This window comes from Mastigoproctus giganteus, chromosome 13 (assembly GCF_048544385.1).
Source record: "Mastigoproctus giganteus isolate SK-2022 chromosome 13, ASM4854438v1, whole genome shotgun sequence".
Classification (NCBI taxonomy): domain Eukaryota; kingdom Metazoa; phylum Arthropoda; class Arachnida; order Uropygi; family Thelyphonidae; genus Mastigoproctus; species Mastigoproctus giganteus.
In genome coordinates, this window is record NC_143587.1 from 31,198,234 (window position 1) to 31,224,695 (window position 26,462).

The 26,462-nt window shown below is 38.3% G+C and overlaps 1 protein-coding gene across 1 annotated transcript in view; it reads left to right on the forward strand.

Annotated features, from left to right (window-relative positions):
- LOC150075915 (sushi, von Willebrand factor type A, EGF and pentraxin domain-containing protein 1-like) overlaps nucleotides 1–26,462 on the forward strand; it is an 88,788-nt gene that overhangs the window by 44,637 nt on the left and 17,689 nt on the right. The window contains exons 4-14 of the mRNA XM_090387687.1: nucleotides 3,819–4,328; nucleotides 5,807–5,930; nucleotides 6,438–6,589; nucleotides 11,357–11,542; nucleotides 13,136–13,363; nucleotides 15,110–15,346; nucleotides 15,731–15,964; nucleotides 21,771–21,974; nucleotides 22,929–23,192; nucleotides 23,272–23,487; nucleotides 24,569–24,795. Coding sequence (XP_090243813.1) covers nucleotides 3,819–4,328; nucleotides 5,807–5,930; nucleotides 6,438–6,589; nucleotides 11,357–11,542; nucleotides 13,136–13,363; nucleotides 15,110–15,346; nucleotides 15,731–15,964; nucleotides 21,771–21,974; nucleotides 22,929–23,192; nucleotides 23,272–23,487; nucleotides 24,569–24,795 — 2,582 coding nt within the window. The remainder of the gene's footprint in view (nucleotides 1–3,818; nucleotides 4,329–5,806; nucleotides 5,931–6,437; nucleotides 6,590–11,356; nucleotides 11,543–13,135; nucleotides 13,364–15,109; nucleotides 15,347–15,730; nucleotides 15,965–21,770; nucleotides 21,975–22,928; nucleotides 23,193–23,271; nucleotides 23,488–24,568; nucleotides 24,796–26,462) is intronic.

Consider the following 26,462-nt stretch of genomic DNA (forward strand, 5'->3'; position numbering starts at 1 on the left):
AAAAGAAATCGCGCAGATCATCCCATTTTGCATTCTTGTAATGCCAAACAACACGAGGTTGGGAATAGCCATGAGATAAAAGCTCCATTGGGGAAGAGACAATCACCAAGTTGTGATCTGAGGTAACTAGAGGACCGCTCACCGCGACCGTACTTAGAAGAGTTATTTGTGAGAAAAAGATCAAGCCTGTTGGCTGCTTGATTAGGATTGTTTGGTATTCTGGTAGGTAAATGAACAATCTGTGTAAGGTCATTAGTAATTGCAAAAGCCTCAGCATCTCGACCAGCTGGGTCGGTGTGACGACAAAACGGAAGCCAGCTGGAGTTGTGAACATTAAAATCACCAAGGAAAATTACCTCACTGTTAGGAAAGTTGAACGGGAGAAAATCAAGTTTCAAAGAGAATAAGTCAAAGAATTCCAAGTGATTAGTGGGTTGGGAGGATGATAGAGGCAACAGACGAATTTTATAGAATGTGGTAGAGAGAGAGATTTTAAGCCAAAGAAAATCGAAAGGAGGAGATTCCAAATTGCTAAATCTCTGACAGGGAATATCAAAGCGGACATATGCACAAGTAGCACCTTTGAAGCGAAAGGAATCATACAGAGAATAATTTGGACAACTGAGATGGGCAGTGATTGAATCAACTGATAATTGGAATTCTGTCATAAAGAGTACATGGGTTTGGGAAACTGTAAGTGTAAATGGACATCATTGCGATTGGAACTGAGATCACGTATATTTGTGAAATGAGGGAAGAAGTGTTTGGGAGGTTTAGATCTTTTCGCAGATAAGTTCATTCTATTAGTTTCACAATTTGTGATGTATTCAGCTGCAAGAAAAAGGGGAGGGGAGGGGAGGGAAATACTGTGTGAAGTAATGAAATTCTTGGATATGGCGTACACATGGCAAGAATATGTACCCAGCTCTTTGACATAACGTGGCCTCGACAATGTTCCCGCATACACACTACTGGGGCTCTCTCCATACGCTATGTGGCAGAGTAGAGGCAGCGAGATTATACACTAGCTGATCCGCAAGTGTGTCTTATGTCTATTAATTGCGAGTGTTCTATTGTCGATTTGTCTGTTTTGCTGGACGAGAAACAAGGTTTTTCCTCCAGTTTCTGGCGGAAAAACTTTGCTATCTACGCATGAGACCGACTAACTCAGCCCCGGAGTGAAAGAAGCCCATTAAGTTCCTTGCGTTATCGATGGGATTCGAACCTGGGAATTTTTCACCCGGTGTGGGGAGGACGGTGACGATACCATTGGGCTATCAGTGCAGACAGAGTTACTAATAAGTTTGGTCCGGTGGACTATCTAACGGCCGGCCTGCGAACACCGTTTTAGAGCTGTACCTTTTAAATGAAAGGAAGATTGAATCTCGCCAAGATGTCCATCATAATATAAAAAAACATCAAAAGCAATTATACTGCATGATGGAAGAGATGAGGGGGGGGGGGGGCTGCCGGAGTTTTGCTCTGGAGACTAAACATGGGTTCCACCACTTCAAGCCTCCACTGGTTGATGAGAGTCATCTACCATTATAATTATTATAAATTATTATAATTATAGATTGCCTGGATCTATAATTATGTGGATATAGTTTATTTCTTAATAAACTATATCCATATTATACTTATGGATATAGTTTATTAGGACCATGCGGTTTTGGGGCTATATATTGCAATATGTTCAAAAACTAGTGCCCAAATCAGTTCAACAGTAATAGGAAAAAAGACAGGATCTCAAGGTAGATGTATGTGTGTGTGTTAAACTCCAAAGCAACTAAGGCTATGAGGCGACAGTGTATTGTCTGTAAATTACATGTATTATGTGGTCGATTTGCCTGCTTTGCTAGACGAAAAATCTGAGTTTCCGAGAGAAAAATCCATGCAACCCTCATCTGAGACCGATCGACTCAATCACGTTGTATAAAATACGCATAAAAATTTCTCAGTCATTGGCGGGATTCGACCTGGACTTCCAAACAGATATGATTGCTAGTGTGCAAGTGCTACATCAGGGAGAAAGGCTGTACTTGAAGAGTGTATTCAAAGAATAATGCTATTTGAGTATTTAACGAATGGAAAAATCTGTATGCCATCCATGAACAGAAGCAACTGCGGCCGAAAATGTATGGTGACAGAGCAAAGAAAGGTACCTACGTCTGGAGCAGATTATCAAGTGTCATTGTTGTCAAACGACGGAACAGTTAACCTCCGCTTCAATACCGGAACATTAAAAGCCAATTCCAGCACTATGCGAAGAACCCTATCAAGGATGCACTACAGGAGTAAGCGACTTTCATGCAATAGTCTGTTGGATCCAATCGGACCAACAGACTGCATTGGTACAAGGACAACAAAGAATGGATCGGGAGGATTGGAGATAAATCATATGGTCCGATTTACGCTTTTCAGCACTAAAAACTATTATTTTTAGGCCACCCGAATAATGAAATTCATCTGCCATGCTGTGTATCTTATGTCTGTTAATTGCGTGTGTTCTATGGTCGAACCTTGCTATATACGCCTGAGACCGACTAACTCAGCCACGGAGTGAAAAAAGCCCACTAAAGTTCCTCGCGTCATCGACGGGATTCAAACCTCCTTTTCCACCCGGTGTGGGGAGGACAGTGACGATACCACTGTGCTACCCGTGCAGACCGCTTTTCAGCACTGATGAAAGAATACCGCACGAGTCACTACAACCGTGTATTCCTAGCTGCCGTAGGAGGCGTTGGATGTATGTTAAGCGCCAGAGAAATTAAGGCTATGATGTGTCAGTACATTATGTCTGTAAATTGCATGTGTTATGTGGTCGATTTGCTTGTTTACTGGGCAGAAACCGAGTTTCCGGAGAAAGAGGAGGAAGAGAAGGTTTAATGATATCAGATACATCTTATATCATTAAACCTTCTCCTCCTCCTCCACTTTCTCAGAAAACTCGGTTTTGGTGCATGTTTATCCCTACGAACAAAGAGTCGCTTACAAAATGGCCTCCAGTGGGATCAGGAAACCAATGATATGCTATCAGCGGCATACCATTGGTTTCCTGAGAGTAGGATTGAGATCAGAGGATTGAGTTTGCCAGAACAGATGATTGAGGGACACTTAAATCATTTGTTGTGGCCAACCCAAACCTCGAATCTCCATCCTACTAAGCGTCTGTGTGATGAACTGAATAGGCAGGTTAGTCAGAATATTCCTCATAATCTAGGAATTGAGAACAGTTTTGTTACATGAATAATGCCCTTGCGGGTAGCACAGTTGGTAGAATCGCCGTTCTCCCCACACCTTACACTTCGAGTCCTGTCGATAACGTGAGGAATTTTTATGGATCTTTTTCACAACGTGGCTGACTTAGTCTGTCTCAGGCGAGGGTAGCATAGTTTTTTCTCCCGAAAACTCGGGTTTTCCTTCCAGAAAACAGAAAATAGACTACAGAACATGAAATTTATAGACAGTATACACGGAGCAATATGGCCTTAGTTTCTGATGAATCTAAAATCCTATTACAACAACAAGAACAATCTATGCCACATCGTGTCGGAGTGGATATTCGCCAACACGCTATTAGTTCATGGTCCTAATAGTGTCAAATCAATGTATTTTAAGTTATTTAACTTATGCTGTTAAATATATTTTTTTTGTAATTAAATCATAAAACGTGAAGAAAACTATTAATTTATATATAATTGAATTAATAAATTTATTGTTTTTTAAATTTTTTATATAGTTAATTTGCATTTAAACCGATATATTAACATTTCTTCAATAATAAAGCACTTCTTTTATCTATTACAATTTTATAGATTTCAATCAACCGACCTACCGAAGAGATGGAAATAATCATCATATCACAATTCCTCTTCAGCCAAATTCTCATACTCGCATTACTATCCCTCTAAGACAAAGGAAACATTATCAGGTTTATCGAATACCGACTGTTATACAAAACAGGGCTCCACCAGTTGCAGTAAATAATCATCAAAGCTATGTCCATCCAAATTACCGACAGCAAGTAGTCTCCTATCCGACCCACGTGCAATATCATCAACCTCAGACCTATTCTAAAACTTACAAGTTTAAATTACCGCTAGAGCGCAAGAATTACGCATTTCCCACCACACCATCTGGCGGTGGTTTCGTGGAAGATAACTCAATAACCGCATCTTCTTCTTCTTCTTCTTCTTCTTCCCCTTCTATTTCTTCTTCGAATCCTGTGAATCATGTCTCAGTACTTCCTGGACAAAAAGCAGTGTTCAGAATGAACCTGCAACAGCCTTCATCGGCTAGAGTACCTGTTCATAGTTACCACACAGGTAAGTAAGCCAGAAACATTTGCTTTAATAAGAGAGTTATTTGATATGAACAATTCAAATTAAATGCCTTCAACGAAATTAAATGATTTGTTTATGTTGACTAACATTTATCACTAAATCATTTCTAATGCATAAACAAATATAGATTTCTCTATATTTGTGATGACTCATGTTATAATGTTTAACGTAATGGACTCATGATTTCATCTATTGTCAATCCAGGTAGAGTGCTGTCAGCTCCAGTTTAAACTTATTGATCGCTAAGAAATCCAGACTTGTGAATTGTCAGAAAAGTCCAAATAGTCTCCATCGCGGCTTTCAAACTTAACCCTTTTTTTGGGAAGGACTTCGTAATAGGCTACTACCAATCAGCACTCTTCATTTAGCAGCCAGCGAGACTATTTCCACTGGCCTGTGGCCGACATAGAAAATATTACAATTATATATTAATAAATACTTGTTTGAAGATAATTATAAAAGTCCTTTCGCGTTTTTAAAAAGTAATAGCTCTAAAACTCTACAAGGAACTAAGAGATTTATTCACTCCAATAAATAAATTAGATTTTGCGTTTGTTATAAAAAGGACTGGCTCTAGGATCGGAGAAATCAGTGTTTGCATGAAGTCGTAGTCTTAACTTAAGCAACCAAGTCCAGTCAAGTTAGTTTTAAAATGTTGCCTAAAGATAAAGTACTTTTAAAGTTTATTAAAAGAATGGTGATGGTATTATTGTAGTCATCAGGGAGTATCAAAGACAGCAAAATACCTCCTTGTTCCAGAAGAACCATACTAAATATTGTAAGGCGTTTCGAAGAAAGCAACTCCTAAGCCTTGAAAGTGGTCCATCAGCATCGCAAGAAGTGATCAGTTGAAACAAAAGCAACAACAGTTCTTTCAAATTTGAAGGACACAATCCATAGGAATCCATAATTTCAGACATTGGCTAACTCAGCCATTGAGGAAAAAAAAGCTTACTTTTCCATATACTGAATTTTTTAAAAAAATATAATTGTATTCACCCCTCCCAGATCTTTCAAACTGAAAAATCGGATAGCCCTTCTTTGGATAATGGAGTCAGTGTTTGGACTATTAGGTTGGGATTAAGCTTTTTTTAGAAAAAAAAGTGAAGAAATATCCCATATTTCGACATATACAATACTAAAACTGATATAACGAATTTTATTAAATATTAATAAACTTTTAAATATTTTAAAATGGTTAATTTGCTAATTTTATTTTTGAAATTAACCAATTTAAATTATTAAAATATTTAATAATTTAAATTGGTTAATCTTTTCCAAATAAATAATTATTTAATTTTATTAATAAAACTTATTTATTTAACGGAATAAATTTTAATTAAAAAAGTGGATAATTGTAAATACTATTAACTTTAATTAGCACCAGTTAATTACAGTACTTATAATTCACCGAAATATAAGTTTAGCAACTCTTAATTTATTTGTATTCACTGTGACAGCAACAGGAGGAAGATCTTCCATTCCTACAAGATGCATCCGATGTCCTCCAAACCAGACCATAGTTCTAGAGAAAGGCAAAGGATGTACCGAAGTTAAACTTCCACCTATTAAAACATGTTCTGCGTAAGTATGAGCTAAAATTTTCAGTTAATTTTATTATTTGTTGGTTAAATGAATTCGCGGCAGATATAACATTTAACAAATACTAATTAAAATCTAAAAATGTGTAGAACTGAATGCCATAATTAAAACGTAATCAATAATGCGTTTCTGTTACACAGACATGGTCAGCAGAGAAGATCAATTTACAGGGACTTTGCTTACAGATCTAAGTGTAAGCGCCATTTTTAAGCACATTTAAGCGCCATCTGGTTTTCACAAATCATAACACTTTATATTCAAAAATAAATTTTAAAAAAAATGTTTAAAAAACTGACTTTTTATCTCCTAGATAATTTAATTTAACTACTTCAAAATAATACTTTTTTTTTAATTTTGAGATTAAGACTTCTCCTTTTGTAAACTATTTCAACATATTTTTGAAATACTACAGAATTATCGAAAATATTTATTTTAAAAATGATTTAAAATTTATTGTTGCAGAAATTATTTATATTTTGCTGTTCATAGGCTTGCACGTTCTCCTGGGCCTCTAGAAGTGACGATGAAATTAGGACCTTCACCAGGTAGCGTTGTAACTGAAGGAGAATATACAATGCATCTTCATATTCTTAAAGGAGGTGTACGGATTCATACATGCCAAGTTGGACTTAAAGTGCAAGGTGAGATTAAAATTAGGATGAAGTTGTATTGTACAGATTTTAAGTTACTTTTAAATTTATTAACTTAAAGATAGATATCAAAAAGAATAAAATCACAGTAGTAAAAATGTGCAATAATTCTTTGCTATAAGAATTAAGGAAATGTATGTTAAAGTGTGATATAAATATCATTATACAATGTACCACATAAGTTGGAGAGGACAGCGATATCTAAAATGGCGTCAAACTATTTCTAGTTAATAATTATTAGCAGAAAGAAATTCTTTCAATCATTCCTGCCGAAAACAAATTATCACTTGTGATGGATTTTGAACTTAGTGAAGTTACAACCAACTATTTTATTTAAATAAAATAAAAAATAAATACTACTCTCATATTTTTTATTTTCCAAAATTGAATGATTTGTTATATTCGAATGAATCATTCGATGATATGAGTATAATCGAATGAATCATTGGAATGGTATGTATATAATCGAAATAATCAATTACGACCTCTCGATTATATCCACACTAGCTCTATCCCTTTTCTATTGATAAATCTTTATTTGTCCTACCAAATTTAAAATATAGGTGTACATTGGTAAGTGACAAATACCCTTCACGGCAGAAAATGCCAGGGGATTACCATAAAATGTGAATAAAAGAATGTCTAAAATATACAAGAAAGGTTAAATATACACGAAAAGATGAAATATAAACTGCATTACTCATCACTACATTTCTGTCTAGAGTCCTGGCAATTGTAATACAAAAGTTAATCTTAACATCACATCCACTGAATCAACTTGTGCGAGATATACACTTGTTCAATTGCGTACACACAGTTATTGACAGAAATTCACACAACTACTACGCAACAGTAGCTTCAGCGAACCACACTGCGGATTGTTTCCTATATTTCGAATCTTCTATGAGCCTTAGTAGGTCAATTCCGATATGTGTTAGGAACTGAATTGATTCTAACGCACTGGCGGGTATAAACCTGTCAGCCATCTTCAGTCTGTTGGTCTTCATTCTCAAGGATTTCGTGCCTCTTAATGCAGATGTGCCACTCACAAAGCTACCAGAAGCATGGTGATGATATCGTGCCAGTCATCATTTTGATTGTGGTAATTAATCGTTTCCAGGCAATGATGTCTGGTAAACGCTGCAGTTTAAGCTGCTCAGAGAGCTGTGTGGTTCTTAACTGTTGAGGGAGATGGTGCTTATGGTTTGCCCACTTTAGCAGCCAGAATTCACTCCCATATATTCTCCTAATGTGGGTAGGGGTGGCTGACGCCCACAATTGCGCGCTATACAAAATGGCTGAATACACTGTGGTTCTTAAATATCGTGCGGTTGTTGTAGTCTGTTTCACGTGCAAGAGGTGCTGTTTTGTTGCCCAACGTAAGTAGTTCATTTTCTTTACAATCAGGTCAATATGAGACTTGAACGTAAGTTTAGTATCAAATGTTACTCCCAGATCTCTATGCGTCTCAACAACTGGGATAGGTTTGCCATTAAGTTTCGGCAAATTTGTCTAAGTACACAAATAAGTTCAGAAGCTTATAATTAATCTGTTCACATAATGCACTATTGGTCATGGATGGGTGTTAGGATCTTAATATCATCTGCATAAGTGCATACATCATCCCTACCCTTGCAGGACGGGATCATCATGGCGGTAAAGAGGAGTCCAGATAAGACTCCACCCTGTGGAACTCCTGCATGGAGTTGGCGTTGGAGGATCTGACTATTTGTGCGGTAATAAATGTACCGACAAGTAAGTAGGGCCTGTAGGAACTTCAGCAAATTTCCTTTTATTTGGAAGGCGTGTTGGAGCAGATGAAGTAAAGCATGTACATCCAGACTATCGAAGGTTGCTTTTATATCGGCATAAATTATAGGTGTTACACAGACATGATCAGCAGAGAAGCAATTTCCTTTCTGGCTTGGAAAGCATTTAGTATCGCGGCTTGAACTGTGAGGAGGTTAGTAATTGTTTATCTTGCAGTTATTGAATAATGAATTTGTCGAGGCTGCCCAGCCAGTATCTGATTCGACAACTTTGGCAATAGAGCTTTCTACAGTACTTTTAACAGGGTAGATTCGGTAGATATTGGCCTATAGTGTTCCACAAGGTCAGGCTTTGTAATTTTCGGCATTAGAATTACAGCGTACTTATTCCAGTTCTCAGGGAAAACTCGGCAAGCAAGGGATAGAGCTATAAATTGCTTGGAGTGGTTCAATTAGGTAAGGGCTGAGACACTTTACCATGAAGTGGGGGACTCCATCCACTCCAGCTGTCTTAGTTGCCCTGAGGGAGTTAATACTCTGTATTAGTGCTTCTTTAGTGATAAGAACAGACTCCATCTCATTGTCAACTAATTGACTCCACTCAAACTCCCTGACTTGAGACTCATGATATATGCTGGAGAATCTGCTGATGTGGTCCATCCACGCTTCTTTGTCAAGCCCCTGATTTGTGTCACTTTTATGTGTGCAACGAGGTAGCTTCCCCTGTCAAGTGTCTTTCATGTAGCGGTTGATTGCTCTAGATTTTTCCCTATTAAATATTGCTCTGGCCCTCGAGTAGTTAATTCTGTTTTGTGTGTCATTAGACAGTTTCCATTTTCTGTGCAAAGTTTGCTTTAGTTTAAACAATGCAGTTAGGCTAGAGTTCCACCAGGTGTTCGATTTTGATGATATCCTTACTACTTTGGAAGCCGCAAATTCTGTAATAGAGTCGATCCAAATGGTTAAGAGAGTTGTTGCAAATGAGGCATCACATTTGAGTAGACATTCCCACGGGATACAGCTGGCAGCAAATAAGCATTTATTTGGGTCCAGAAAGGCGAAGTGACAAGCTGGCTCTTAATTTTTTCCTTTACATTGAAGTCCACATACGGTAGCATTATGAGCATTGCAACTGGGCTATGATCAGATGGAAAGAACATTTCGGGGGGTAACCAATTATACATTTACCAGAAGACAGAATTAGGTCAAGTCTATTTTCACCTCTTGTAGGTTGGTCATTGATAAAAGAGATGGAGCATGGCTGTAGTTTATTTAACATGGTGTCCAGCAGGTTATTGAGCTGTGGTGGAAGGTTGAAATCTTCACATACTATATGGGTGGCTGGCACATGTAATTTGTTGAGAAGCAAATCTACTACATTATTTATCATTTCTAGACTAGGGACAGGTGGAATGTAAACGACTGCTATAGCTAAGAGTGCTGTGTGGACTTTTAAAGTGACAAGTAATGCCTCATAAAGCTCTGAATCCGAGTAGGCGACCCAGATTATTTGAAGTGCTATGTCACGTACAAACAGGGCTGTTCCTCCACCCCTCGCTATAGATCTGGATTTGAAGTAGGGTTTGTATCCAGCAGCGTCAACAGCGACTAGAGACTCTTGATGTGGCTGGAGCCAGGTCTCGGTGAGACAGATAGCACCAGCAAGAGCATTTGTTCCAATGTGTCCAACTTGTTTCGTATGCTTCTAACATTCTGATAAAAAATCTTCCCTATGGATAATGGTTTTATCTGTATCCTAGTAGGTTTTCTACGGGGTATAGTCTTACTTTTTATCATGTGTCGGGTAGTGACTATTGTAGAAATTCGATTGACATCTGACTGGCGATCCGGTAGAGGTTCATTATCCTATGTAACTGACGGGGTGCGTATATTCTGCGATGGCCTGGTTTCCTTCCTTTAGCATCATACTTGTGAGTTTGTGGTTGCCTTACTGGGATATACATAGCGAAGTAGTTTTAATCTCGGCTGGCCGTTGTGATAAAAAGGCCTGATGAGAGCTCCCACTGGCCAGAAGGAAGTGGCGGCAACATTATTAATATCTTTTTCATCACACTCAATTTTGAAGGACGCATAGTGAAGAGGGCAGCAACTTCACCCTACTGAAGTGGCTGCCCTCTTCAGTAGGGTGATTCTTACAGTTATATTCATGAGTCGTAGGCATTCAGACACAATTTGGTCTGGAGTAGTCTGAGGGTCGACTCGGGAAACAAAGATGGCTTTAAATTGTTGGATGGGTCTTGTGATCATGGGTTTTATTCGAGAGGAGAATGATGCACCCCACAATCTACCGCAGTTGTTATTGGTAAGGTATTGTGTACCAGTTACCAAGATGGAGTTGTTTCGGCTGTACCCGCTACGACTAGATGAGTAGGAGGGGACGGGAGGTCTTTGAAAAACTTTTCTTTTGAAGAAAATTTCATTTCTGTTCCCATATGATTTGTTATTCAGTCTATTCGGCATAAGGCTACTGAGACAGTGTATAGCATTCTGAATTGGCGAGCAATCCGGCAGACTGGCATATGAAATATTAGCTTCTTGATACGGCCACTCAGTAACGTCTTCATTAAGGCAATTTGCCACTGGATTATTTGTTGTGGATCTGTCGATGCATTTTCCCATATGAGTTAAGTGGTCTCTTTGAAACTCAGTTGGTTGGTTTGTGTTGAGAAATCTGGCCTCAGGACCTACCGCATTAGGGTTATTTAATGTGGGAAAAATGATATTATTCACACAGCAGTCACTCGATGCAGGTGTGAGACTTAACTTCTCCGTTCCATGACATGAATTGCTTGTCATGGAACGGAGCACTTAGCACAATATACATCTGAATAGTCCTCAAAATTATGTGGCACATGGTATAACTATGAAAATTAAGTATAGTTAATAAATAAAATGTCACCTAATTTTATGGCAATGAAATATTTGCGGAGTGATTGTGAGTTACGTGTTATATTATTTTTTTCCACAGTACAAAAATGCCCAACAGTTGAAGCGCCAGAGAATGGTGTGATGCATTGTACCAATGGCAGCACTTGGGGAAGCACGTGCTACTTTATGTGTCTTCCTGGTTACAATTTAATTGGAAGTAGCTCCATATTGTGTGAAGGAAATAAAGCTGCTGTTAGCTGGACATCAGAACCTCCCTTCTGCAAAGGTATTTTACTCCTACTCTCATAACTATATTCTTGTATTTTATAACTAAAATCATGGACTAGTTTTTTCCAACCCCAAATATTGAGAATGGCCCATATTATAAGAAAATTTCATCGTTTTATTTTTGAAAATAAATACCATAACTATTGTGGAATTTGTATTTGTTGCTTGGATCGTCCACTTTTTTCTTTTTTTTTTTGTCTTTTAATCTTATATCTTCCTTTCTAATTCTAAACTTCTATCTTGTGAAGATATAGAGCCAACTCCACGTTTACAACTCCACAACTCAATAGTTTACAACTCAAACTATTCCCTTCAACAACACCAGATCTAACACGAATCTAATTTATTACTTACATCATTTCTTTGAATTTCAGTGATTCAGTTTTATAAATTATTAAAATTTTCCCGATGTAATTCTTTGTAAGAATATGGAGTATTCATTGGATATCTGTTTCTCTATTTTAGTTCTTTATGGAAAGCACTGGAATTGTGGAAATCAAAATTCAAATACTTTCAACAAGTAATAAATTAGATTCATGTTAGATCTGGTGTTGTTGAAGGGAATAGTTTGATTAATTTAAAGAAGGATTAGAAGGGATAAGCAAATGAAATGGATAGTCTTTTTTTGGCTGATAAACTATAAACTGTAATGCTATCTAAACTTATTTCCATATATCATTTTGCCACTATTAATACACTACTCGACAAAATTAACAGAACACATCGAAAACGTGGCGTAACTCGTGCAGCTTGCGATGAAGCGGGACTAAATTTGGTATGGTGATGTACCATAGATTAATGATGAAATGAGGAGACAGAAAAAAATTTAGGATAGGTATCAGGGACATTTATAGGGGTTGTATAATAATTATCAAAACGGTCACATCACAGAAGTCGATACAAGGCTCGAAAATGTGGTCACGTGACATCAATATGGTGTATGATCCCGTCCAACGGCTAATCAGGTCTGACAGCGGTGAACCATGCTCGATATAAGGGTGTCTATAAAGCAAGAAATCCCATTCTTCAATCAGCGCAGATCTTAGCTCACCAAGTGACCAACGAGTAGACTGATGGCGTGCACACATGTTCGATCGGATTTAAGTCTGGTGATCGTGCTGGTCACGGCAGTTGTTGGATATCTTCAGTTTCTCCACCACTTGAGCTCTATGTACAGTGGCGTTGTCGCTGGCCCATCCCTAAAAAGTCGCACATAGGGTTCGAAGTTCGATTCTTGGTTACCATTGCACAGTTACTGTACTCCTATCAAAAACATGAAGAGGGGTGCGGCCATTGATCATTCTGCCTCACACGAGAACACCGCCTCCACTGCAAGTGTCCCTTTCTCTGATGTTGGAGGAATGGTACCGCATTCCTTGTTGTCTCCAAATGGAATAACGTCTAGGATCTGTTTGTAGGCTACATCGAGGCTCATCAGAGAACAGACCTACACCACGAGTTACACCACGTTTTCTACATGCTCTGTTAATTTTGTCGAGCAGTGTACTAATACTTATGCCTGTTAAAGATGGTATTTCTTTAGTTCTAACATATAAAAATGTATGCTTTCTCTTAATAAAACTTTTTTTAGGTCTAACAGAAGAGCCTTTCCACAGTTCGGAGTGCACTAGGCCCGACGAACCAGTTAATGGTCTGTTACACTGCGAACCTGAGCCCCATAACGATATGTATCCCGAAGGTACTACATGTCGATATTTCTGCCAAGTAGGCTATGAAATTCCTTCTGATGTACTGAAAAGTGGAGTGATTAAGTGTCAGAAATCAACGTGGAACATTACACACGAAGTCCATTGTATGCGTAAGTATATTTGTTTGCCTCCTTATCGAATCAATTGAAAATAGTGCGACACGCGCCTATGAACGATACCAACATTTTTAAGTGCCACGTTCTCCACTTACCACAATGAGTGTCTTGAAACAATGCGCACTTTTGAGTTTTCGCTTCATCATGAGATCTCACAGAATTCATACAGGTAATAAGACTTAAAATAAACTGTAGTGATCGAATGTAAACGTATAGTAAATTGATTTTGGAAGCTGTCTTCTTTTCCCCCCTTTCCCTAGTTTATAGGCGCGTGTCGTGCTGATGCTCCTAAAACAAAGGAACTTTCATTTCAGTTAAGTATTGCTCTGTTATATCAATAATTTCCGATCAGATATTCTCTAAAACATCATCAATATCGTTTGTGGTAGTAAGGTTTTAGGAGCATCAGAAACTAAGGCCATAGCTCTGTGTATACTGTTTGTGCGTGTGTTCTGGAGTCGATTTTCTGTTTGTTGGATGAAAATCTCGAGTTTCAAGGAAGGAAAAACCATGATACCGTCGGCTGAGACCGGCTAACTCAGCCAAGTTGTAATAAAGGCCCATAAAAATTCCTCACTTCACCGACGGGACTTGAACACAGGTCTTTTCCACCTAGTGTGAGGAGGACAGTGAGCCTACCAACTGCGCCACCCACAAGACCTCAACATTGTTTGTAAACAGACAAGACAACACACACAAACTTTTCTCTGATTTTTCTTAAACTTTTGGAAGTGGTGTACGACAAATGCTGTAAGGAAAGCTAAACAACCTCTTGTGGATTGCATTGTCGCCTGCTGGCAGTAGTATTATATACACCGATCCTAGATCAAAACTCCCTTGTCAAAGAATTTTACACCGTGTAATTCCTGATTCTCATTATAGATATTTCCTGCCTCATTCGTTTTTTCTCACTCATATCGCTATCATCTGCCTACCATGTGTAGTGAACTTGTAGTGAAGACATCTCTTTCAATCACTTAACCTTCCAAACCTTCTATTTAACCTTCAAAACAAGTATTTTGTTTCCCCTCTGTTTGCAGTGTATGTGTTTATTGCTTTAGTTTTTATTATTATTGCAATTTAAATAAAATAAATGAAGTTTTAATTGTATTTTCTTAGATATATGTCATGCACTCGCGTTAGCACAATGGATATAATGACCTTCTTCTCCACATTGGGTTGAAACTGCCCGGGTTCTAATCCCGTCAATAATGCGAGGAATTTTTATCGGCTTTTTTCACATAGTGGCTGAGTTAATCGGTTTCACGTGAGGGTTTATGGTTTTTATCTCCCGGAAGCTTTGGTTTTTCGTCAAGAAAAAACCTGAGCAAAGCAACTATTGAATACACGTAATTTAGAAACACAATATACTGACGCCTCATGGGCTTGTTTGCTTTAATATTTAACACATACACATGAATATATATCTTTTGTGGCGTCTTCTTGTAGACATAAACGATTGAAGAATTACAATTGACCACCAATCGTAAGCAATCTCAAAATACAGTTTTTCTCTGGGATTTTATCAGATACCGGAATTTAAAGTGTTTACTGTATTTTTAAAATAAAAATAAAAAAATCTTGCAGATGGCACAGCTTGTTACAAGTGTATGCAACATTTATCGACAACCTGTTGTTACTGGCAAATGTTGCATACACTTGTCCACGAATCCACACAGAACTTGATCTAATGTGTTCCCTCTCTATTTGAAAGATTAAAAACCTAAATGTATTTTGCAGCCATCCGCTGTATGAAGCCTGTGAAACCAAAGAATGGATATTTGATGTGTACAGATCCATCAGCCAAAGATGACAGAGGAGATACCCCAGGAATCAGCCATCCAAACTACCTGAAAGGTACCACATGCCGTTATCATTGTGAGGTAGGATACGTCATCCCGACAAGCCATTTGGATAGAGAGGCAATCGAATGTCGAGCTCCCTACTGGAACAACACTGCAGAACCAGAATGTAGGAGTAAGTAGGTGCTAGAATTTTTGAAAAATTTTTCAATTTACTTGCGGTTATGGATTAATGGATTAAAAACTTCGAGTAGTTTACAATTGTATGTATTCTGGTTTACAGATCTTGTCTGTATCTTGAGACTTAATATTAAGCATTAACTTTTGCATTAAATCTTACGATTGCATCCAAGATACTTGATATTTTTGAAGATAGAAGAAGTACAATGCCAACTGCAAGAAGTTGAGTTATTTCATACATTACTTTACCAAGTGGTACGCGTTAATTCATGACCGGCTTGTATTTATCGAAAATTAGCCGTGAATGGTGCATAGATTAACTATTTATTTCCTAAGAATATTTTACAAAAAATGCTAATCTTTTTTTCTGTATTTGCAGAGAGCGATCCTCCTACATATATTCCAGAAGACTGCCTGGACCAAACAATTGTTTCACCCAGTGGATGGGCGGACGTCGTTATTCCTCGCTTTACATCAGAAGATGGCGTTGTACTGAAAACCACCTGTACTTACATCGGTACACTTCAACTGGGTACTTATGAGAATAAGTGTGAAGCCACAGACCCTGAGTTGCGAGTGAGCACCAGTTGTGAATACACACTGAAAATTGTAGGTAAGTAAATCCAAAACACAAAAACGCAAATAATATTAGTAATGTGCTTAACAGATTTTTTCTGCTGGACTAATGGTTTTGTAATTGTTTATCCCTCTTATATCCTGGTCTTTTACCTCAGTTTCGCTGAAAATATTACATATCGGAAGGGGTAACAAAACAGTAGAAAAGTTCTCAATTAGAATCGCTCTTTAAGAACATTGCCATTATACCCATTCATCTAAACACTACCTGGAGGTGGATTAATGTACGAACTAGTCTTTTAAATATGGCACGGGAAATGTTAAAACATCTATAAGGTAAAAAAGGTGAGGACGTGAACTTGCAATGAGTTCCAACATGACTGGAAATTAAGATTCTTGATAAGTTTGAGGCTGCTGATACAGTGCAAGACATTTACAAACTTCAGTGAAGATTCGCACAAGTGATGGCAATGCTGCTGTTGTGTTGCAAGCATTCAAGTGATCACCATGAAAATATATAAGGTGGTGTTCATTAGACCGGAGACAGTAGAGAGGGCACATACTCGGATTCTGAAAACTGATAAATGGAAAGTGTATGTGCGGCATGACTATTATACTTCACAAGCGATGCCTCCGATTTCCAGGTTACGTTCTGCTAGTGGAATTAATGGACAGTCCATAAATATGACTGTATGGCTCACGAATCCTGCTTCAGGCTCAGTAGCACTCTGAACCGACATAACTGTGCGTACTGGTACCCTGAGAATTCAATTGCCCATGTGGACAAGATGACGAATCTGCTGGTCGAGGTGTGGCGCCCACACCACATGGAGGAATGCCGCCCATCTGTGTTACCAGACAGTACTAGGTGGTAGATGACTCTCATCAACCGGTGAAATACCACCACTTAGCTTATTGGAAGTGGTGAACCCATGTTTAGTCTCCAGAGCCAAGTTCCGGTCAACCCTTCCCCATCTCTTCCATCTGCAGCATGACATGACTTTTTTGAGGTTATGATGAACATCATGGCGAGAATCAATCTTCCTACATTTCGAGGGTACAGACTTAAAACGGTGTTCGCAGGCCGGCTGCTAGTTAGTACAACGAACGGAACCTATTAGTAACTCTCTAGGAGGCTTCCGGATCAGCTAGTGATATAATCTTGCTACCTTTACTCTGCCAGATAGTGACTGGAGGGAGTCCGAGTAGTGTGTATGCGGGGGGCATTGTCGAGGCCAGGTTATGTCAATGATCTGGGTATATTCTTACCATGTGTACGCTATATCCAAAAATTTCATTACTTCATACAGCATGGCCTCCCACTATTGAATACACCGTGAATTGTCAGCTACTAGAGTAAGCTTATCTGCGAAAATATCTAAACCTCCCAAACACTTCCTAATTCATTTCACAAATATACGTGGTCTCAATTCAAATCTCAACGATGACCATTTCCACTTGCAGTCTGCCAAACCCCATGTACTTTTTCTGACAGAACCTCAGTTATCGGTTGATTCAAGTACTGCTCATCTCAGTTGCCCAAACTATTCGCTGTATGATTCCTTTCGCCTCGAAGGTGGTATTTGTGCATATGTCCGTTCCGATATTCCCTGTCAGAGACTTGGTAATTTGGAATCTCCTCTTTTCGATCTTCTCTGGCTTAAAATCTCTCTACCTCATTGTGTCAAATTCATCTGTTGTCTCTTCCGTTCTCCCAACTCCCTAATCACTTGGAGCTCTTTGACTTCCTCTCTTTGCAACTTGACTTTCTCCAGTCCAACTTTCCAAACAGTGAAGTAATTTTCTTTGGTGATTTTAATGTTCACAACTCCAGCTGGCTTCCGTTTACTAGTCACACCGACCCAGCCGGTCGAGATGCTGAAGCTTTTGCAATTACTAATAACCTTGCACAGATTGTTCATTTACCTACAAGAATATCGGACAATCCTAACCATACAGCCAACACGCTTGACCGTTTTCTCACAAACGACCCTTCTAAGTACACGGTCGAAGTGAATGGTCCTTTAGGCACCTCAGATCACAACCTGGTGATTGTCTCTTCTCCAATGGAGCCTTTATCTCATGGCTGTTCCCATCCTCGTATTGTTTGGCATTACAACAATGCAAAATGGGATGACATGCGGGATTTCTTTTCTTTTTTTCCTTGGTCGGATTACTGTTTCAAAACTTCTGATGTCAACGTTTGCTGAGATCGTGTCAATGAAATTATTTTTGTAGCAATGGAATCCTTTATCCCACACTCCACTTTAAAATCTCGTCCTTTATCTAAACCTTGGTTTGCCAATAAATGTGCTAAGATTGCTCAAGAGAAGAACGTTGCATATCGTAATTGGCTCGTTTCTCATTCTTCAGTTTCATTTTCTGCCCACACCAAAGCTCCCAACAATTGTAAAGCATTTATTAATCAGTCCAAACTAGAGTTTGAACAGGCTAAGAGTAGAAAACTTGCTTCTTGCCCGAGCATTCTGGTCTCTTGGTAGCCGAGCATTCTGGTAGCCGAGCATTCTGGTCTCTTGCCAAAGCTATTGGCCTCAACTTTTGCCCATCTCTGCTCCCACCTCTGTCCAAATCAGATGGTTCTGTTATCACTTCAGCCAAGGATAAAGCTGACCTGCTAGCATCCCATTTTTCTTCCAACTCATGTATTAATGATCTTTGTAAAACACCTCCCACCATTCCCAACACGCTCCATTCAATGCTTCCTGTGCTCTTCTGTCAAAAGGATGTCAGAAGGATTTTGACGAATCTTGAGGCTACGAAAGTTAGGTCCTGATGGTATTTCTCCACTTGTTCTCGAAACCTGTCGCCTTTTTTCACTTTCTTATTAGTACAAATTAGTAACGGCCACATGGTGCAAGAAAGCCTATGGCTTATGCTGCACCAGCCAAAAAAAAAAAAAAAATCCGAACAAAACAATGATAAAAACAAAAAAAAAATAAATAAATAAAATAAATAACTAAATAATAATAATTAATAAATAAAAAAATATATAAATAAAATAAAATATAAATAAAAAGGAAATTAAACCTATCATCCTATGCGCTTCCCTTACCCGAAAGTACTATCCAGATGACCTTTGAATTTCCCCAAACTGTCGGCCTCTACCACCCATGAAGGCTTTTTTTTTTTTTCTTTATTTTATTTATTTATTTTTTTTTTATAACAATTATTTATTTACTCAATTTCAAGTGTACAACTTCACCCAGATATACTGCAATGTGTGCTAGTGGGGTAGATAGAAACACTTAATAACACAAGAATAAAATGTATACAGCATAGCATAGTGGAATACATACAATAGCATTGTGGAATACATACAATAGCATTGAAATACTGTATATATTACTTAGTTGAGTTTAAGGTTTCAAAAATGAGTTTAATTATTAATACAAACTATTTATTAAACAGGATGTAAGTTATCATGTACCTTTTTATCATGATATTTTTAGAGGAAAATATTAGGTTGCTAAAGACAGGAGTCTTTTAGAAAACATCAGTAACGTTACTTCGTGAGTATAATAATCACTTTTATGCACTTGTAGATCTGTTACCTCTCTCATACCATAGCAGATTCTGTGTCTCAGGCTTCTAGATTCCATTCAGAAGAGGACAGTTAGGTTAATTAATGATTCATCTCTAACAGAGTCTCTCCACTCTCTGTCTCATAGAAGTCCTGTTTCTACTGAATGCCTTTTCTACAGATACTTCCATGGGCACTGTTCTTCTGAATTGGCTTCTATAATTCCCGCTCTCTCTTTCAAAACAGTCCGAACACGTGCCGCCACCAGCCAACATCCATTTTCTGTCCAACTTCAGACCCACAGAACCAACTCTTCATCTTCTCCGTTTATTCATTCAACTGCCGTTTTCTGGAACAACCTTCCTTCATACGTATTTCCTGAAAATTACAATCTACAGAAGTTCAAGTCCAATGTCAACAAATATCTCCTTTCGTCTTCTCACCCTCCAACCCAAGCAGGGTAATAAGTACTATAGGTTCTAATACCTCTCGTGTTTGGGGTTTTCATTAAAAAAAAAAAAACACAATGGCTAGACGCTAATGGCGGACAGTTTTAGCATCGCTAACAATAAACTGTAACATAAAACATTACCTCTCCACAGATCAGATATTGCCCTTTGATTTGTTTAATGTATATTTTTTTCCTTTATCACAGTTTACACTCACTGAACAAAAGAATTAGAAACCTTCATTCAGTATCTAACAAAATCGCTTTTTGCCGAATTACAGCTCGTACACTGGCATGATTCCAATATAAGAGAGAGCCAGCTTCACATTTGATCACTCTTTCATCAGGATATTTGTCGGCTTGTATACTGTGGTCAGTAGAGAACTGCGAAACCGAATTTCCCTTTCCAACATATTCCAGACACAATCGATTCAGGTATGGAGAATTTGGCCACCAGGGTGGCTGCTGGAAATCTTGGAGATGTTCCTCGAACTATTCATATAAAATTTCTGCACAGTGGATAGTTGCTTTGTTGCCCTGAAAGAATCCATCACAATCCGGGTAAAAATTAAGCATTGCAGAATCTTAGTCCAATACGAATACTTGGAGAATCCATTGCACAAATAAATTGCAGAATCTTGGTCCAATACCAATCGTTACCACGTTACCTACAGTAAATGTCTTTCTGGACCAATACTTGGTCTAGAAAGACATTTATTGCCGGTAACACTCGGCTTTTTAACTGTATGATCGGATCAGTCCGTACTAACAGAATATACTCCATACTATGATATCACCTCCAGCTATTTGAGTGGTTGACACGAGACTGTCGATAGAATCGCGGTCCTCCCCACACCAAGTGGAAAAGACCTGAGTTCGAATCCCGTCGATGATGTGAGAAATTTTTATGGGCCTTTTCGCAACGTGGCTGAGTCAATCGGTCTCAGGCGTAGGTAGCTTTTTTTTTTTTTATCCTGGAAACTTGGGGGTTTTTCGTGCAACAAATAGCAAATCGACCATACATTTGACATCGCATCACACTGTATATACAGAACACGCAATATACAGACGTAATATATAAGGTGCAACATGGCCCGAGTCGCTAATGCGTCTAAAACCCAACAACAAAAACGAGATTGTCTGGATGCTTGGCGTCATAAAGTTCATGCCACACCTTCACCCTACCATCGGTGGAAAAAATATGTAAATCGAGACTCGTCACACCACTTTATCTTTTTTCATTGTTCCACAGTCCAGTCTTGGCGTTGGCAGCACCACTCCAGTCGAATCTTTTGATTTTATTAAGGAAAGAAATAGCTTTCGTAATGGTACACGACTAACAAATCCCAGATTCTTCAAGTTCTGCCCCATAGTTCTGTTGGTGCCTAAACTGAATTTTTCAGTTATTTGCTGAAGTGGACCTTCTATTTTGACGCATAATTCACTTTAAATTCTTGCGGTCTCGTTCTTGGAGTAGCGACTTTCTATCGCATTTCTTCCTTTTCTGAGGTGCATTTTCCTTTCGTCTTCCATTCAGAGGTGCAACAATGGCATCTTTCTGAAAATCAGAAAGATCGCCTATCTTCTTCATGACCAGATCAACTAAGAAGCCTCAGGAGAGCATGCGTTATTTATCTGATACCAAGTGACTTTTGATTGTAACGCGCGAAAACTTATATTCGCCTAACGTACGTTTAATATCTGTTAGCGCCAATTACACAAGGGTTCTAATTTTTTAGTCAGTGAGTGTAGTTTTCGAGACTCACTATTAAGTTTTCTTTCACCTAATAGTGAATTTATTTCATAATAATTAGTGAGTTTCTTTCATTAACATATTCTTTATTTTATATGTAGTGCCCCAATGTGACCCACCACCACCTATAGACAATGGAGATATCTCTTGTATGGCTGCATTAGAGGATACCTTTCCAGTATCAACTATGTGTGAATATCAATGTCAGGATGGCTACGTCATCCCTACCAGTCAACTGAATCGTCGTGCGAGGATATGCACTGAAGAAGGGACATGGAACGTTACGGATTTGCCGACTTGTCGCAGTGAGTGTTCTTCTATACAAGGTTAGGTTAGGTGTGTTTTAAGCGCCAAAGCATCTAAGGCCATGTTTAGCTGCTTTGGCGCTTAAGCTATGTTGTGAAAAAATTTAGAAAAATTCCTTGCTTCACTGATGGAATTTAAATTCAACCTTTGTCCACCAGGTGATCTGATTGAGGTGTATAAGACCTTGAATGGGTTGAGCAAGCTGAATGCTGATGGGATTCTTCCTCAGATTAAGAACCTGAGGGGGCACAGATTCAAATTGAGGAAAGATAGTTGTAGAATACATGTGCGTAATTTGTCTTTAGCCAGCGGGTAGTTGATTGGTGGAACAGACTTCCATCTTTTGTTGTGGAAGTTGATAGCCTAAATAAATTTAAGGCTGAGCTGGACAGGTATTTGGAACGAACGGAGGGTGAAATGGGACCGCTTTTTTTGGCTGATGCTGCATAAGCTGCAAAAGACGGGTTGCGACCATATCACTTCACTCCCATTTTTTGGCTTGCTCAGTGGGATAGCCACATCTCCAGTACTCAGAATGGTAAGTCATCGTCGTTTAGATGATTCTTTGAGATGGCAGGCCGTTGGACGACTTGAAGCCGGGCAGTAACAAGTGGAGATGGCACGTTGACTTAATATGTCACGCAGTGTCGTCTTGACACTATGGAAGCAGTGTCAGGCACTATGGAAGGAGTTTCATATCATTATTATTCTATGGTACACCATCATACCAAATTTTGTACCGCTCCATCGCAAGCTGCACGAGTTACAGCACATTTTCTACGTGTTCTGTTGATTTTGTCGAGCAGTGTATATCAAACAGTTAATGAAAATACTGCTTTTTTGTTTATTAATTTAATAAACAAACAAAATTTTGGTTTAATTTGTTATTTCATTGGATTTACCTTTTACTAATGTTATATTATATATAAGGTTTTTTTTTTTTTTTTTTACAGAACGGGTTGTTCCTGAAACAGATTCTGAAACTTGCAAAGATCGTGAGTTTGTCACGACCGATCCACGTGCTATTAAGTTGGAACTTCCAGTTTTCTATACAGCTTCTGGAGAGCCGGCCCAAGTGTCGTGTTTGATAACGAACGTGTCCGATCATGGAATGCACGAAAATATATGCGAAGGCAAAGATCCAGAGTTAAACACACTCGCAATTTGCAAATATCGAATAACAGTGAAGGATGTGGGCTACACGGACGCAGTCAAAAGTAAGTTTTTGTATCATAGATGTACGAACTTTTCTGTGTCCTTAATCCTATACTTACTTTTCTTTTTATTTTGTCTTAGGACATACTTGTGATCCGTTGGCTGCTCCTGCAAACGGCCGAACACAATGTTCCTCTCGAAGTGGGAAGTTTCGATGCCAGGTCAAATGCAATGAGGGAATGAATTTCGCAAATTATTCGACGATCTTGAAGCGGGGTTATGTCGAGTGCGATCCAAGAGTAGGAGAGTGGGATTTCCAAAAAGAATATGGGATTGACAATCTTCCGGACTGCGTGAGTAAGTAAGGATGAAATTTTAATTACCCATCATCTATCTATATAAAAATTTTCACACAATGTCATTAGATTCGATAGATAAAGAAAAATAGAGTTTGATATCTAGACGACGACCAAAGTTAGAGCCAAAAATTAGACAAGGAACAACGATGGTTAGACGAGTTCCTCACAGGTCAAAAGTCAAGCTGAAGGAAGACAAAGGACATAGGATAAATAACATAAAGGACTCGTGTTTAGGTAGAGTCCCTTAAAGACGGAAGAGACGTAGAAAGTTGTTGTTGTAGGCTTTTAAGAGCATTAACGACTAAGGCCATATTTTATGTGTATAGTGTCTGTAAATTGTGTTCTGCAATCTATTTTCTGTTTTCTGGACAAAAAACCCGATTTTCTGGGAGAGAAAACCATGCCACTCTCTTCTGAGAGGACTAACTCAGCCACGTTGTGGAAAGGCCAATAAAAATTCCTCACGTCATCGATGGGACTCGAGCTCAGGTCTTTTCCACCCAGTGTGGGGAGGACGACGATTCTACCAACAGTGCTACCCACGAGGGGAAACGTAGAGAAAAGAAAGGTAAAGGTCATCGGAAGCATATAAAATTGACCTGATTTTCTAAATATAACAATGAATTTTGAATGGACGTAACATTATCATGGCCCACTGATAAAATAAATATTTCAAAATTTGCCTAATTACATTTTCCTCCCTTCAATGGTGAACCAGTGCAATGCACTAGAGTAATGTTTCCCAACCTGTGGTCAGCTAATGCAAGTAGTCCGCGTGACTTCACAATAAGAGTTTTTTTGCATTAGGCAACGGCCACATTAACAATGATTGGAAATACAGGTATGCCTATATTTTATAACGTATACTATACACATTAAGTATGAATACATATAATTGTATTCATAAATTAGTTAACATATTTTCATGTATAGTTTAATATTTTTTTGCGGTCCATGGCTTCTACCTCAAATGGTTCATATCTGAAAAAAAAAAAAGGTGGGGAAACACTGCTGTAGAGTATTTAGTACGTAAGTGCATATTGTTATCCTTATGTTGTATATTTTTAATTTTTCCTTAGGGGAGCTTCCAACGATCTCGCTTCAGACACCTCTGAAATTCAAGGCAGGAGTCCAAAATTGTTCTGATTACGCCACCCTTGACCGAGTGATGACAGCCACCAAAACTGGTCTAGTAAGCCGGACCGCTGAATTATGTGAACGTGTTCAGTGCAATGACTTCACTTTCATGTGTGCAGAAGACAAAAAGGTCAAACGTCTTGCACTAGAGACCACATGGACCGTGCAAGTAAGTAAATTCCATTCTGTTTTTTCTTACAACTTTAATATATTTTTTAATTTGGTCTCCATTTCTTTCTATTTATATTATTTTTAAATAAGTATTACCATTGTACCTCCAATTGTGACAACGTCTAATATATCTGCCCTACATATTCTTATCTATATACAATTTATCTCTTACCCATTGGTTTAAAAGAGATAGAACCTGACTCTCTGAATCAAGCATCTTATCATCGTATTTCATGGATTTCGTTCGATTCATTTAAACCAAACTTAATCACACTTTTTTAAAGATCGGGGCTGAAATTCTGTATGATATTTGTTTGTATCATCCTGAAAACATGCAAACCAGTCTATGAAAACACCTTTCTGTAGACACAAGTTATTGGTTGTACTGGAATTTACGAACTTTAAAGTTTTTATCACTCTGCTTGGTGGTATAATTGGTGGCCATTACTTTCGCCCATCCCTGCAAAACAATATTCGAAGGTAATTATTTTATTTCAATCATTGGATATGAAGTGAGAGCCGTTGCATATCTTCTTTACAAATGAGGGATTCAGCAATCACATACAACAGTGCAATATAACCAAGACGACTGGAATTTAGCAAAAGTAACTCCAACTGTTTACATGATCAGTTTTTTGGAGCATTTGGAGCATTTTCCTTGTGAACAATGACAAAAATCTGATCTATTCAACTTCAGACATTAATTTTTTATGATATCTGACGAGTCAGTACAGTTGCTAACTGTCATCAAATGTTAGCAACACTTAAATAAAACATCTCAAGTATAATTTAATTTCCATTATATTAGACCTCAATTCTAGGAAATCTACGCAGATTACCATTAAAAGTAAGAAACAAAAGAATAACGCAAGTAACCCACCACAATGGCCTAGGAATCAAGGATGAAAGCTCAACTCTCAGTAATACTTTAAAGTTCTCAAATCAAAACATGACACTATATGAGCTTTAAAGCAGGAACTTGGTAGTATGCATACCCAGACATCACAATATGATATAGCCTGGAATGCCTACAGCCAATCCCCTTTACGCTTCAGTCATTTGGTCGCCGGCTTTTAATAGTCGCTGGAAAAGTTCTTAGACTCAGAATATTGGGCTAAACAGGATTTACAAATCTTTCACCATCTCAAATAGTTATACTAAAAGCCAAAGTATATATTATGCCAATATTAAGGCCCTCGTGGGTAGCACAGTTGGTAGGATCGCCGTGCTCTCCACATCGGGTGGAAAAGACCTCAATTTGAATCCTGTTGATGACGGGAGAAATTTTTATGGGACTTTTCCACAACGTGGCTGAGTTAGTTGGTCTCAGGCGAGAGTAGCATTTTTTTTTTGTCCAGCAAACAGAAAATCGCAATTTTCAGGCAATATAATATACACGGAGCAACATGGATTTGGTCAATAATGCTCCTAAAAGCCAACAACAACAACTGTTTAGAAACCTAGACGGTCCTTTTATAAAAAAAAAAGCAGTATATATGAAGTACTAACTGTTTAACCATGTGACTAGTTTACCTCTTAATTACACAGTGGATCCTTAAGTCTTTGGCCTCTATAAAGCTCGAATTCAAACATGCAGGATACTATCAATAGCCTGGTTTGTTTGAAGAACGGGATGATCTTATGAGCCAGAACTTAAATATCAGT